This window comes from Penicillium hispanicum, assembly GCF_028827665.1.
Source record: "Penicillium hispanicum strain IBT 35686 chromosome Unknown utg000003l_segment0_segment0, whole genome shotgun sequence".
Lineage (NCBI taxonomy): Eukaryota > Fungi > Ascomycota > Eurotiomycetes > Eurotiales > Aspergillaceae > Penicillium > Penicillium hispanicum.
In genome coordinates, this window is record NW_026623195.1 from 234,457 (window position 1) to 247,712 (window position 13,256).

The 13,256-nt window shown below is 54.2% G+C and overlaps 6 protein-coding genes across 6 annotated transcripts; 3 read left to right on the forward strand and 3 right to left on the reverse strand.

Moving 5' to 3' along the window:
• Positions 1 to 175: 175 nt before the first annotated feature.
• Positions 176 to 1,253, reverse strand: N7459_002490 (Saf4/Yju2 family protein; the record flags this gene model as incomplete). Its single annotated transcript, XM_056941675.1, has 3 exons — positions 176 to 726; positions 785 to 925; positions 983 to 1,253. The coding sequence occupies 3 exons, from the start codon at positions 1,251 to 1,253 to the stop codon at positions 176 to 178; spliced, it is 963 nt and encodes a 320-aa protein (XP_056801558.1).
• A 330-nt stretch (positions 1,254 to 1,583) lies between these two features.
• On the forward strand, positions 1,584 to 3,942 carry N7459_002491 (anaphase promoting complex subunit CDC16; the record flags this gene model as incomplete). Its single annotated transcript, XM_056941676.1, has 2 exons — positions 1,584 to 1,680; positions 1,739 to 3,942. 2 exons carry the CDS (start codon positions 1,584 to 1,586, stop codon positions 3,940 to 3,942), a joined length of 2,301 nt encoding a protein of 766 aa, XP_056801559.1.
• Positions 3,943 to 4,874: 932 nt separating this feature from the next.
• Positions 4,875 to 6,356, forward strand: N7459_002492 (uncharacterized protein; the record flags this gene model as incomplete). The annotated part of the gene is made up of 2 exons (XM_056941677.1): positions 4,875 to 5,838; positions 5,920 to 6,356. 2 exons carry the CDS (start codon positions 4,875 to 4,877, stop codon positions 6,354 to 6,356), a joined length of 1,401 nt encoding a protein of 466 aa, XP_056801560.1.
• A 1,385-nt stretch (positions 6,357 to 7,741) lies between these two features.
• N7459_002493 (uncharacterized protein) lies at positions 7,742 to 9,025 on the reverse strand (the record flags this gene model as incomplete). Its single annotated transcript, XM_056941678.1, has 3 exons — positions 7,742 to 8,424; positions 8,478 to 8,809; positions 8,871 to 9,025. 3 exons carry the CDS (start codon positions 9,023 to 9,025, stop codon positions 7,742 to 7,744), a joined length of 1,170 nt encoding a protein of 389 aa, XP_056801561.1.
• A 909-nt stretch (positions 9,026 to 9,934) lies between these two features.
• N7459_002494 (uncharacterized protein) lies at positions 9,935 to 11,999 on the forward strand (the record flags this gene model as incomplete). Its single annotated transcript, XM_056941679.1, has 8 exons — positions 9,935 to 10,257; positions 10,318 to 10,456; positions 10,506 to 10,596; positions 10,650 to 10,680; positions 10,736 to 11,162; positions 11,214 to 11,415; positions 11,481 to 11,908; positions 11,961 to 11,999. 8 exons carry the CDS (start codon positions 9,935 to 9,937, stop codon positions 11,997 to 11,999), a joined length of 1,680 nt encoding a protein of 559 aa, XP_056801562.1.
• A 205-nt stretch (positions 12,000 to 12,204) lies between these two features.
• N7459_002495 (DUF4149 domain-containing protein) lies at positions 12,205 to 12,859 on the reverse strand (the record flags this gene model as incomplete). The annotated part of the gene is made up of 3 exons (XM_056941680.1): positions 12,205 to 12,368; positions 12,443 to 12,713; positions 12,773 to 12,859. The coding sequence occupies 3 exons, from the start codon at positions 12,857 to 12,859 to the stop codon at positions 12,205 to 12,207; spliced, it is 522 nt and encodes a 173-aa protein (XP_056801563.1).
• Between the last annotated feature and the right edge of the window lie 397 nt (positions 12,860 to 13,256).

Genomic DNA, 13,256 nt, shown 5'->3' on the forward strand with positions numbered 1-13,256 from the left:
GAAGTATTTTGAGAATACAAAAGGCACTTGTCTCTACCCTGGAAAAACTCGTGCTCGTATCTTGTAATTCATTAAACATCTTTTCAACTACTCAAGAAGACCTTTGCGATTATGATGTACCCGTATTCTTGCCCACCGAGACGCCAGCGCCAGCGATATCAGGCATAAAAATCTACTAAACCAAGGAAGGCTTCTTCTTGATGCCCAGGCTGTTGACAGCCGACTTCTTCGGCTTCTTCACTCGCGCGAAAGAGGTCGATGGCGGTGGCATTTGAACCTGTGACTTGGCCAGTTCTGATGGTCCACCCGCAGGTACCGGTTCTTCATCCTCCACGATGCGCTTCACTCGTTCTCCGGTGGCAGTCGTGAACGCCCGGCGCGCCGCTTCTTCGTCCTCCTTCTCCTGCTGCAGCCTGGCTTCGTCCACCTCATCATGGACAAGATCCAAAGCCACATCATCGCCTCGTTTTTCGTTGCGTTGGATGCGTGCATTCCGAGTCCGGATCTCATCAAGTGCATCTGCAATTGCCATCTCTCGCTTTGAGTCCTGCATCTTCTCTTCCAGCTCGGCCATCTTATCACGCTCCAGCTGCTCCGCCTCTTCATTCTCTTCACGCTCTAGTCGTTCGAGCGTCTGCTCTTCCGTCTCGTTGTATTTTCCCGACTTGGAATCTCGCCAAGGCTCGAAGTTTCGTTTCGCGCCGCGCTCGCATTCATAGTCCATGTCTAATTCCCACGTTAGCGTCCTAGGAGTCAGTGAAACAAGCGGAAATTGCAGACTCACTTTTGGGATCTGTGCGGAATGTGATTTCGCCACTGCATCGTGTACATCGGATGTAAAAGCGATAGATTGGGATCGAGAGGTACTTTTCCTCTAGGGTCTGCTTGCGAGCGTTGAATTTGCGGCCGCGGTAGATGTATTCACCTGGTAAGTGGTGAGCGGGACCCAGTCATCTACAAAGGCGATGCAGCTGATACTTACCACAGTTGGTACATTTCATGGGAAACGGTGCCATCAGTCGCACCGTGATAACTTTCGGGCCCTTCTGACGGAGATGCTTGGGCGTGCGCCCGATCGCCGACGGGTCGAAGTCGGGCGGGTAGTATTTGGTCAGGACCTTACGCTCGGACATGGTGACGGTAACCTCAAGTGATGGAAGATGAGACAGAGAGAACAGTGAGACTGATAGAGAGCAGAAGTGGCGCATCCCAATCGGCGCGGGCACCACCACGTGACGTCCAACTGATCCCATCACGTGACCACGCGCTGGCAGCAAACGGACAAAAACAGCAGGCGCGTCGGTGCAGAGAAGCTCGCTGGGATGTTTCTCCTCTTCGCTGGATGATTCTGCCTTCACTCTCGAATCGACCACTTGCTTCTCCTGCTCAGTGCGTGTCGAGACCACCTCCCGGCGAACACGGTGCACGGGCCACTGTCCATTGTCCACAATCCGCGACCCGCTCGTGCGAGCAGTACCGCGGCGCTCAGTTGCCAAATTCTCCGAGGTCCGTTTCGAGGGAGTTGATGTTCGCTGTCCTCCCCTCGGCTTCTGACTGCGGTCCGACGCGTCTTATCTGCGGCGATGGAACAGTACCTACGCTCCTGGCGGCAGGACGCGTTCAATCGCGGCCAGCATGAATCCGCCATCTATATTGGTGACAAGGTTCTTGCGCTCACCAGTATGCCTTTTGTCGCAATCAAATTGGAGATGATCACTTACTGACCGGTACGGTGAAGATAGTGACTCGGATGCATTTTGGCTAGCGCAGGTTCACTTTTCTAACAGCAACTACACGCGTGCACTCGCCCTTCTCTCCCGCGGCGATCTCGTTTCTCGAAACCCCGCCTGTCGTTACCTCGCGGCCCACTGCTACATCAAGCAGAATCAGTTCGAACAAGCCCTAGCTATACTCGGCGAGCACAATCCGACGGACTTGATCCGTAACAATAACAGCCGCCGGAAGATCCAGCATCTCAATGGCCAAAGCCATGTCACATTGCGCAACGGAAAGGGTATGACCTCGCGCGGTGACCGAGGGGAAGATCGTGAAAAGGATGATACCAACAGTGTACGCTTCGAGGCATCCATGTGCTACTTGCGGGGGCTGTGTTTCGCAAAGCAAAATGCATTCGATCGCGCTCGTGACTGCTACAAGGACGCTGTGCGAATCGACGTGCAATGCTTCGAAGCGTTTGACCAGCTGATGAAGAACTCCCTAATGTCGCCCACCGAGGAGCTGGAGTTTCTGGAATCCCTGGACTTTGACTCGGTCTACTCCCCTGACCCATCGGTGGCACAAGAAGCGGCCGACTTTACCAAGATGCTCTACACCACCCGTCTATCCAAATACTCATCCCCTACCATCCTGTCTAATGCGACGGAAACCCTGTCGACGCATTATAATCTTGCGACAAACCCGGACATTCTGCTCTCGCGCGCGGAAACACTATACACGCAATGCCGGTTTGCCGAAGCTCTGGAACTGACATCCTCGATCCTGTCTACCTCCCAGTCCAACGAATTGACAACCACAAGCAACCCGATCATCCCAGCTCATAATCATCTTGGCCACGCTCCAGCTGTATATCCACTGCATTTGGCGTGTCTCTACGAAACCGGCGCCACTAATGCGCTGTTTCTGCTCTCCCATATGTTGGCGGACCATGCCCCAGAGGAGCCATATACCTATCTAGCTATCGGTGTTTACTACCTCTCCGTCTCAAAGATTGCCGAAGCACGGCGATTCTTTTCCAAGGCATCTCTCCTTGATCCTCACTCTGCGCCAGCTTGGATTGGCTTTGCCCACACTTTTGCGGCGGAGGGTGAGCATGACCAGGCCATTGCCGCCTACAGCACTGCCGCCCGCCTCTTCCAGGGCAGCCATCTGCCACAGCTTTTCCTTGGGATGCAGCATCTTGCGCTGAACAACATGTCTCTCGCCCACGAATATCTATGTGCGGCGTATGCCATGTCGACGGGGTCCGCGCCGGGCACGAGCCCTGATCATGGTAAGCAGCTTGCAACACCACTCGGCGGCGATCCCCTTGTCCTCAATGAGCTCGGAGTCATTTTCTATCATCAAAATAACTTGTCGGCCGCCGTGGAGCTATTTCGGCAAGCATTGGCCCTGGCGACTTCTCTGCAGTGCGAGCCGGGGGCTTGGGTCGCTACCCGGGCCAACCTCGGCCATGCTCTGCGCCGCATGGGCCATTTGCGCGAGTCTCTTCGTGAGTTCGACGAATGCCTCCGCATCGGCTCCGGCGGCTCTAGCATGGGCTATTCGCCTTTCCTCGGTGGTGGCGCAGGGGGTTCGGCGGCGGTTGCTACCGCGTCCGGCGTTGGAGGCTACGAGGACCGCGGGCTGATCGGATCTCTTCACACATCGCGGGGACTTGTTCTCCTGGAACTGAATCGCACGGGCGAAGCGGTGACTGCCTTACACGAGGCTGTCCGCGTGCTTGGCGCGAGCGGCGGTGGGGATGCTGCAGGTGGCGCCGGGGTTGCTGGTACGCTCTTATCACGGGCCCTGGAAATTTGGGCCTTGGAAGGCCGCGAGCACGATCGTCGTGGACTTCGGGCGATCGAGGACGGCCTCCGATCTTTGAATAGTGGCGGCTCTAGTCGATCCCGAAAGGAGAGAACGATCCTCGACGAGACCTCGCGGCGGCGTGCACGACCGGAGACATACACGGAGGAATGGACCGACGAGGTGGCCCACGCAGCCACTCGCGGAACGGCACCTGTCGAAACTGAGGAGGAGCGAGTCGAGATGGATCTCGATGAAGAGGCTGACGGGCTCCTTCGCCGGGCGTTCGGTCGAGTCCGACCAGGTCGCCAGCGTCGTCCTCCCCCTCCTGCCAGCCCGGACACTGCCATGAACGCGACGCCTGCACGCAGTCGAGGCAACCGGGCTCATCGGGGCCACTCGAGACCAGAATGACGGGTGAAGAGAGATAGATGTTTTGATTTGATTGTTTCCATTCGAGCATTGCAGCGGGCGTTCTTTTGGAAGTCACCCGGGGGAGCGAGTTTGGGCTTTCTCTTCCTCGGATTTGGGAGGCAGCATATCATGTTATACCAATCCACCACTCACGACGGAGTAAACTACTATGTACTACTAGACTATGACGGAGCTGTGAATCCTACTTTCTGCAGTCTTAGGGACTTACGAATTAAGGCACCGAACTGGATTTGATCCTTTCGGCCCCATGCCATGAACAAGTTGCCTCGCGGTTGGACTGAATCACCGTGGGGGCTGGGTTGGCAGTGGCATTGGCATCAGCAGCGTTGCTCTTGGCGACGTGACGATCAGGGCTCTGCGTCAATCATTCTTCACGCTGGAGCAGCCATGGGGGGCGACTTGACCAGCTTGGGACTAGAGTGCCGGGGCGAGTGGAGAAGGCTGAGAAGGCTGAGAAGCCTCGCATCCTCGATTTGTTTTGATAGTCGGGAGATTCAAGGCGCACGCGACATGGCACGGCGTCATCTACACGACACTGGTGCCAGTACAATGCACACCCCCTTTCAACACACACATCAGGGACCAAAGGCCACGCCCCAATCGACAAGCCAACCGCAATATGTTCCCGCGGAACATGACGTTGGCAAGGCCCACTGTTGTCGTGCTGAGGCTCTGTCTGCAGCCAATAACGCGCGTTGCGCCGCGGCAGGTGAAGTCGATCCGGCGGGAAACTTGTCAATCCTCACCCTTTCGAGCTGCGGTTTCACCCTGTTGCCTCGTCGCGCTTGCACGCCCCTTTCGCCCTCCTGACGCCCCATCCCACGTATCCCACCTTTTCCCCAGACACTCCGGACGCCCTCCCCTTCCAACCACTCCCGCAATGCCCTGAGGGAGAGCGACCTTTGCCTGCGATGACGGCCGCCTACTCATACCCTTCCCGACGCCCGCGACGTGGCCTGTCGCTCCTGTGCCTCATCGCGTGTTTCTCCTGCACCGTCGTCTTCGCCATCTGGTATGGCGTCAACTCCGACCGCGACTACATTCATCCCATCCTGACCCAATTGATCCCCGCTGGCCACTGTGCCTGTCAAACCTCCACCACCTTCCAATGCTCGACCTGTCTCTCCTGTCCGGATGTCGGCCTGCAGCAGCCTACCGCACCCACCTCGTGGAAGTTCGAGTATCCGCGAGATGCCTACAACGAGGCGCTGGATCAGAGGCAATGCAAGGCCGCCTTCCCAGGGCTGTTTGAGGATGTGGCTCGCGGCGAGAAACACTGGCAGTCCCTCGGCCGGCTCACGACAGAGGACCTGGACGTCATCAGCCTCGAGCCCGGCATGACGCGCGCCTTCATCTCCCGGGGCCACCTGTATGTGGTTGCGACGCGCGCCAAGGGCGAGGACCATCGCCGCAAGATCCTAGGCGTGTTGAGCTCCATCCACCGCGCGCTGGCCGCCGACCAGGAGAGGGCGACTCGACGCGACTTCGAATTTGTGTTCTCCGTGGAGGACAAGGTGGAGGACGTGACCATCCCTGACCATCCCGTCTGGGTCTTCGCTCGCACACCCACAGAGCAAGGGGTCTGGCTCATGCCGGATTTCAGCTTCTGGGCGTGGGACAATATTAACAACTATATCGGCCCATACGATCAGGTGGTGGACCGCATCAAGCGGTTGGATACCCCGTGGGATGAAAAGAAGGCCCAGCTCGTCTGGCGGGGCAAGCCGAGCTTCGCACCCAAGTTGCGCCGGGCGTTGCTCGAGGCTGCTCGAGGGAAGACCTGGGGGGACGTGAAGCAGGTCGAGTGGTCCACGGGAACCAACGTGCTGAAGATGGAGGACCACTGCCATTACATGTTCATTGCCCACGTGGAAGGTGAGTCTGCTTGTTTCGTTTTCCTTTGACCTGCATCTCTGTCAGGCTCAACGTGCCCGAGAGGGACTGACACCTTTCCAGGGCGTTCTTACTCTGCATCCCTCAAATATCGCCAAGCGTGCCACTCGGTCATTGTCGCGCACAAACTCCAATACATCCAACACCACCACTACCTCCTCGTGGCCAGCGGGCCCAACCAAAACTACGTTGAAGTCGAGCGAGACTTCAGCGACCTTTCTCAGAAGATCGAGCCCCTCGTCAACGACACCGACGCCGCCCGGAAAATCGCCACCAACAGCGTCAAGACGTTTCGCGAGCGCTACCTCACCCCCGCCGCAGAAGCCTGCTACTGGCGGTCCCTGTTCGACGGCTACCGCAGCGTTTGGAACAGTACCGTCGATCCCTGGTCCGACCACACCGGCAAAGAGCGTGGGCTCCGGTACGAGTCCTTCGTGCTGCTCGAAAGCGCCCAAATGTTCGAATTCAGAGCCGAAAACGCCCCATCAGGGGCTGCATAGACCGCACCCATTTCAGCATTAGAGAGCCACGACACATATCCCCCCACCGCATAATGTTAATACCACCGACGCCTCCGTTCCGAGATTTCATTTGGTTTCCAAGGGCTGGGTTTGGTGTTTTTGTTTCTTTGTTTTCGGTCTGAATCGACACCGGTTCCGGCGCGAGTCAGGAGTTGTTGGGATTTGGCATGGCCGGAGGATGCCAACAGAGCCGATCTGATCTGGTCTGATCAATACTCCGCGGATGCGAGGCGTTTGGGCCGCGATTTGTGATACCACAGCAATTTTTCTTTCTTTTTCATCAGTCCATGATTTCGACATCTCGTCAGAAACCGACTGTTCACGAATATGCATCCGTTGGCCCATTTTGGATAGAACATGTTCAACAAAGTAGACATCGAACCGTTCGCTGAGCGAGAGATCACATCAACCAGCCGTTCAGGCGCAGAGCATGAGAGTAGGACGGTAGCCAGGTAGAAGGATTGAATGAGAGAATGATGAACAGATCACGGAGGCGCCATGGGACACGAACTCCAGACCCGGAGGTCTCGGAGCCCGACGGGCGCTAACTTCTCTTCCACACCGGGCGATACTGCATGTATACCTCTGTATGAAGTTGTCTACGTCAATCGGGAGGCAGTGGGGTTCTAGGACTGATACAATGGAGCGTTGGTGGGGACCTTGGGCATATGGCCCTCGGCGCATCGAGCCACATCGTGTGTTCGCGTCCGTGAAGTCGCGAAATGACGATAGACGAAGAGACCATCCGCGATGCGCTCGTCTCTCAGTCTCAGTGGGATACTTGTATCGACCAGATCGAGACGTACAGCGCCAATCTCAGACCCGGCTGTGCGAGACGAACTCGTGCAGATCCGATTGGCCATTCCAAACGGGGCGGTTGATCGTGATGCTATTTCCAACTTGACGGGGACTAGATCGAGATAGCAAGAACGAATCATCGAAGCAGATGTTTCGATCATGGAATCTGATACATCCCCTGGTGCCTAGTGTGAATGCTCCTTCACCAGGGTGAATCCAGCATCTTCGTCGAGGCGACGGGCGCCAATGAGAACTGTCCGTCCGCAGGTAGATTTATTGGGACTCGGGTTCGTCTTCAGGTTTGTATCAAAGAGCTATATTGCGCCGTTTAGTGATAAACGTGGGAGTTAACCACCTGCAGATTCGGATTCAATATCGAGGTTCGCCACCATTGGTCTGTTTCTGAGCTGGGCCCCCGTCAAGTGCTTTCATATAAAGTTAGAGGACATTCCAGTTGCAGAACCGTGACATCAAGCTCCAACTTCGTGATTCAATCCGTCGTTTTGCCCATACTGCTCAATCATGCCGCGAGATTGACCGGACCGATCCCTACCTAGCTGCCTAGGCTATCTAGTAGTATGTCGAAACCAAGCTTCACCCAATAATCCTTTTGCTGTCTGACGATCATCAGGGTCGATCTTCATCATGCTCCTCAGCAACATTACGAACTCCTCCTTATCATTTCCCGTCAGACTCTGAACCCAGTTCTCCAGAAGGGCTTTTGGCCGAGGGATCGGATCGCGAATGTTTCCTTGGTTATCGAAGTATTCGGCTACAAGCTTTGCGTCCCCTTGCGCCAGTAGACGAGAAGGGAATGGTCCAAATAAAGCCACGATTTCTTCAAGATGATGCTTGGTTTGAAAGACCCCTCCAGTTTGCATCGCTCGACCATCGAACATTCGCACCGCATCCAGGACCTCGAGTAAGACAGCGCCCAGATTCCAGATATTCGCTGGAGGTCCCCATGGGGCTCCGATGATGACTTCCGGTGCTCGAAGTAATACCGGTTGTATAACTTCTGTAAGGTGATTGTCAATCCAGCTGGCGGAACCCCAGTCGCAAAGAGCAACATCAAGAGTCATCAGATCGGTGGATTCTCGGATGTAAAAGTTACTTAAGGGTTGAGACACAATCAGGGAAGAATCAGAGTCAGGATCATAAGCGGTAGGGTCTGGAGTCGTGTTCTTCAGGTAATCGTCAATCGTTGAAAGGTCTGGAATTTGGACCATAATATTCCGAGGTTGGATATCTATGTTTTTGTCCTCAGTGCTTGAGCTCGCTTGTGGTTTTGGATTGGCATACCTGTGTGGATGATACCAGATTGGTGTGCGTAATCCAAGGCAAGAAGAAGTTGCTGACTGAAGCGTTGCATAATCGAACTTGGGACCTGATCGTTGGCAAATAGCGTGCCAAAGGTCCTTAGGCTCTCTCCCATAGGCTCCAGCACAAGACATCGATGGTGACCGTTTGGGCCAAGGTGTTCAAATGAATCAACTAGTGTAGGGATGTATCGATATCCTTCATGTTTCGGATCCAAGTCGCGTAACCGTTTGAGGACTTCCAGTTCGAATATATCTTGAGACCCATCGTAGCATTCTGCACTAAGAACCTTCAATGCCTTGTAGCAGCCACTCCTGAAAGGTTCAGATAGTCAACGAGCGTCCCATCAAAAGAACAGCGACACAGTCGTCCCACCTTTGATCCTTCACTAGCCATACTGTCGAGTACCGACCGTAACCAAGCTTTCTGAGGACCTCATAGCGACTATCAAAGACATCACCGAGGTGAATAGGATGGGATCCACCGGGCTGGTAAAGGTCGCAGTCTTCTTCAGAACGGCGACTCGCCATTGCCAAGTAAACGGGGATGTGGATGTGAGGTTTACCTACCTTGTCTCAGAAAAGGCAGCGGTCACAATTATAACCACGTGATAAGTATGATGCATCTAAGTATGGGGAGTGTGGATATCAGAGTCAACTATATTTTACCAATGGGAAAGACCTGGGTACTTCTCTAGGTAGCCTCCTAGGCAAAGAAGAACTCAGCCTATGACTTCCTGAGGCGGCAGTTTCACTGTCGCCAATATTACACATGCGAGATGCAGGGTGAAGATGAAATAATTCGATATTCATCTCCCTATCGCCAGCTGCGTTGGCCCTGGTTTCTATTTGCGTTGCATATGACCTTTGAATTGTGCAATAAAAGAATGACTTCCATAGAAACCAGGAAACCCTACTGCACAAGTCCAATACGATCGCCCATGTTACAGCGATCACTCTTCGATATCGTGTCACAACGAAATTCGCAAATGGACCATCCAGTTTTAAATAGGGCGCAAGAAGAAAACCACCTCCCTCCAACCACCAACCAAGGATCCAGAGAGCAAGTTCCATAGTCACTTCCTCAAAACTAACTCTGACAAGGCCCAACCTCATTACGCTCATAATGTCCCGGTGGGCTGTGATACCCTGGCCCGGAGGTAACGGGCTCCAAGCGTGGTTTATGAGCCGTGGGTGATGCTATTCAAGGTTTCAGGCGCCAACGGCAAGCACCGAGAGAATTTCCTGCTTCCACACTTAGTTTGCTAGCATCATTAGATCTGACACTTGGGAGCGAGATTGTTGCACAATACTGGCGGATAAGCTGACCCCCCGAGCCGTTCTTGCCTTCCATCTTCATCCCCGTCACCCGTCGACGCGTCTTCCTCCATTTCTCTTTCTCATCCTCTTCGTCGCAAATACCTCAACCGAAATTAAACAATGGAGGCAGAAAACAAACGCAGCACTCGCGAGACAGTCGAGGATGTTGATTTTGTTCAGGAAGATGTACAGTCCAAGGTCTCCAAGCCCTTGGTAAGTAACGCGAGGAGTATATATCCGCACGCGCTCTCGCTGACCATACTCTTCTCAAAGTGGCTGCTCATCGTCCTCACTATTCTGTCGTCAACGTTCCTCTTCTCACTAGATAACACTATTGTTGCAGATGTCCAGTCGCCGATCGTCGAGAAATTTGGTGAGGTAGGGAAGCTGAGCTGGCTGGGAGTGGCCTTTGTCTTGTCGGGCTCTGCTACCATCATTACCTGGTTGGTCTCGCAAAGGTCTCTTATTTCCAGCACTTGAATGACGGTCGCATTCTGTTGTAGGGGCAAGCTCTTCGGAATCTTCAGCGCCAAGTGGCTGTACTTGGCTTCGGTGCTTCTCTTCGAGGCTGGCAGCGCCCTTTGCGGCGCGGCTCCGAGTATGAATGCCTTTATCATCGGCCGTGCTGTTGCAGGCTTGGGGGTAATACTAAGATCCTCTACTGTCATCGAGCAGACCTAACCTAGAACAGGGCGCGGGAATGTATCTAGGATGCCTCACCCTGTTGTCGCTGACCACCTCTGTTCGCCAACGGCCCAAGTACATGGCCCTCACTGGGATCAGTATGTTTGAGCTGTATTCTTCTATGATATTCTTGAGCTAATGAGTGACCTAGCATGGGGGTCTGGCACCGTTCTGGGTCCTGTGTAAGCATTGCTCGGCTGATTGATCGGCAGCGATATCTAACCCGGCTTGTGATAGGGTCGGTGGTGCATTCTCCGAGAATGTGCATGCCACATGGCGCTGGGCTTTCTATATCAATCTGTGTATCGGAGGCGCTTTTGCACCGGTTTACATTTTCTTTCTTCCTCGCGGAGATCCACAGAAAGAAGCCGGCATCACACAGAAGCTCTTGCAGATTGACTACCTCGGGATGATCTTGAATGTCGGTGCTTTCACAGCCCTGATTATGGCAATCAACTTCGGTGGGAATCTGTACGATTGGAATGCTAGGCAGGAGATCGCCCTGTGGGCAGTCGGAGGTGTTCTGCTACTGGTCTTCGTCCTGCAACAACGATTCACCGTCGGCACCACGGACACCGAAAGAATCTTCCCAGCCGACCTTCTGCGATTCCCCCTTATGTGGATTTTATTTGCGCTCATGTGTGCTGCATCTACCTGTGTCTTTGTGAGTCCTTCTTGCTTGAGGTGGATAGACATACGCTAACCTCCGGGCCAGGTGCCCACGTTCTATATCCCGCTGTACTTCCAGTTTGTGCGAGGCGATTCTCCCTTAACTGCTGCCGTGAGACTACTTCCCTTTATTGTGCTAATGGTATTCTTTGGCCTGGCCAATGGTGCTTTGATGTCGAAGCTGGGCTACTACATGCCATGGTATCTGGCAGGCGGCATTCTAACTACCACGGGTGGTGCCTTGATGAGTACGCATGCCCTGGCATCTTTTTCTGACTGCAATTACTACCTGATGATAAACTGACTCATGTAGCAGGCACTATTGATGAGAAAAGCTCGGTCGGTTGTGTCTACGGCTACTCCGTGTTGATCGGTATCGGTGCCGGAATGTTCATTCAAACTGGATTCTCCGTCGCGCAGGCCAAAGTATCCACCTCGCGGGCCTCCGATGCTGCCTCGTTCATTGCGCTCGCACAGAATCTGGGGATTGTCCTTGCCCTCGCCATTTCTGGGGCTGTGTTCCAGAATAAGGCACTCGACGAGCTACAGAAGATCCTCCCCCAAGTCTCTCGAAATGCTTTGCGGGGAGCCATCTCCGGAACGAACAGTGGCCTTCTCATGCAGCTGCCAGTTGAGACTCGCGAGAAAGTGCTCCACGCAGTGGTAGATGCTATGTCGCGCACTTACTACCTGGTTGTTGCTGCGGGTGCCCTGGCGGTCATTGGCTCGGTCTTTATGAAGGTTAGTTGAGGGCTTGTCCCTTTGGTGATGAATGAAACTAACATTATGCCAGAGAGAGCGGATCTTCATTCAAGCTGCCGCTGCCGCATGAGTCATCGGGACTGACTTCTAGAAGGAGAGATCTCTCAAGCACGGCAGCTAAATGAATGGAAGAAAAGAGATAAAAACGTATCCTTCTACAGAGTACAACGAGGGGGCTACAATATAACTACATCGAGCACGCATGTTTTGTATCTTAGAAACTTTGAGAATGACCAAGCGCATCTCGTATCGTCCGCAATGGCACGGCTATTGGTCTAGAATCCCTCCAATAGACTAGATGAGAGCGAGAATCCATACCAGATTGTGGCGACGAGTGCAATGGCATTGAGGTGGATCGACATGGCGTGGTTCCGGGCAAAGTTGCGGTTTGCTCGGTGGACTTTCCCATCGTCGGCATTGGCTGAGTTCTCTTGATTCTCTGTGAATAATATAAGTTAGCCATGCTCCATTTTTCAGGAAACCTCGCCTGTGAGAAATGCATAATGCACTTACCATGAAGCGCCCGTCGCACCAGCGACGCCGTCGTCGTGCGCGGCCCAAAGACGAACCAGTTCAGAGAGCCGGTCACCAGCACCACAGCGAGAGGTGCCGCTCCCCACAGATCCCTCGCCAGCGACAGGATGCTATACGGCGGCCGAGTCGCCGCCGTCAGTGCTGCCAGACTCACCTGGCACCCAAAATAGACGGGAAAGAGCCGCTTTTGCAGGGCGATGAACTCGCGCATCGGGAGGGCTTGGAAGCAGATCTTGGTGTTGACGAAGCTCTAGAAGGCCAGAAAGTTAAGTATCACACCTATCAACTTGCGAGGAAGCAGATGCGTACCTGGTACAGCTCTGTGCCCAGCAGAGCACCGTAGGAGAGCAGGTGGTAGGGGAGGAGATTCCCGACCGTCCTCAGAACGCTGTCCATCTGCGTGATGTTGTTGCTCAAAGGCCCAGAGTATGGTGTTGACTAGGGAAGAAGGTGGATACGGTAGATGAGAGATGCGAAGCTGCGAGAGGTTGACAGGAGGAAATCCGATTGCGAGTGACGAGGGAGAGGCGAGGTTGCACCGCCGCGCGCCAAACGAGCCAAACCTGGGCTTGGGCACTTGCGAGGCGGCCTGATTGGGCGATCGCCGTTGGGGGATGGATTGCTTTCTCGTCTGGGCTGACGCTGCCTCACTAGCGGATGAATGGATATATACATGTATACATATTGGTTATACTCGATGGGGCCGTTGGTAAGCGCCCAGTCAGGTCGGTGATTGGCAGAGCGCGAGTGGGCCTCGCGAGCCCTAATTCATGTCTTCGGTAAAGGTGCAAGT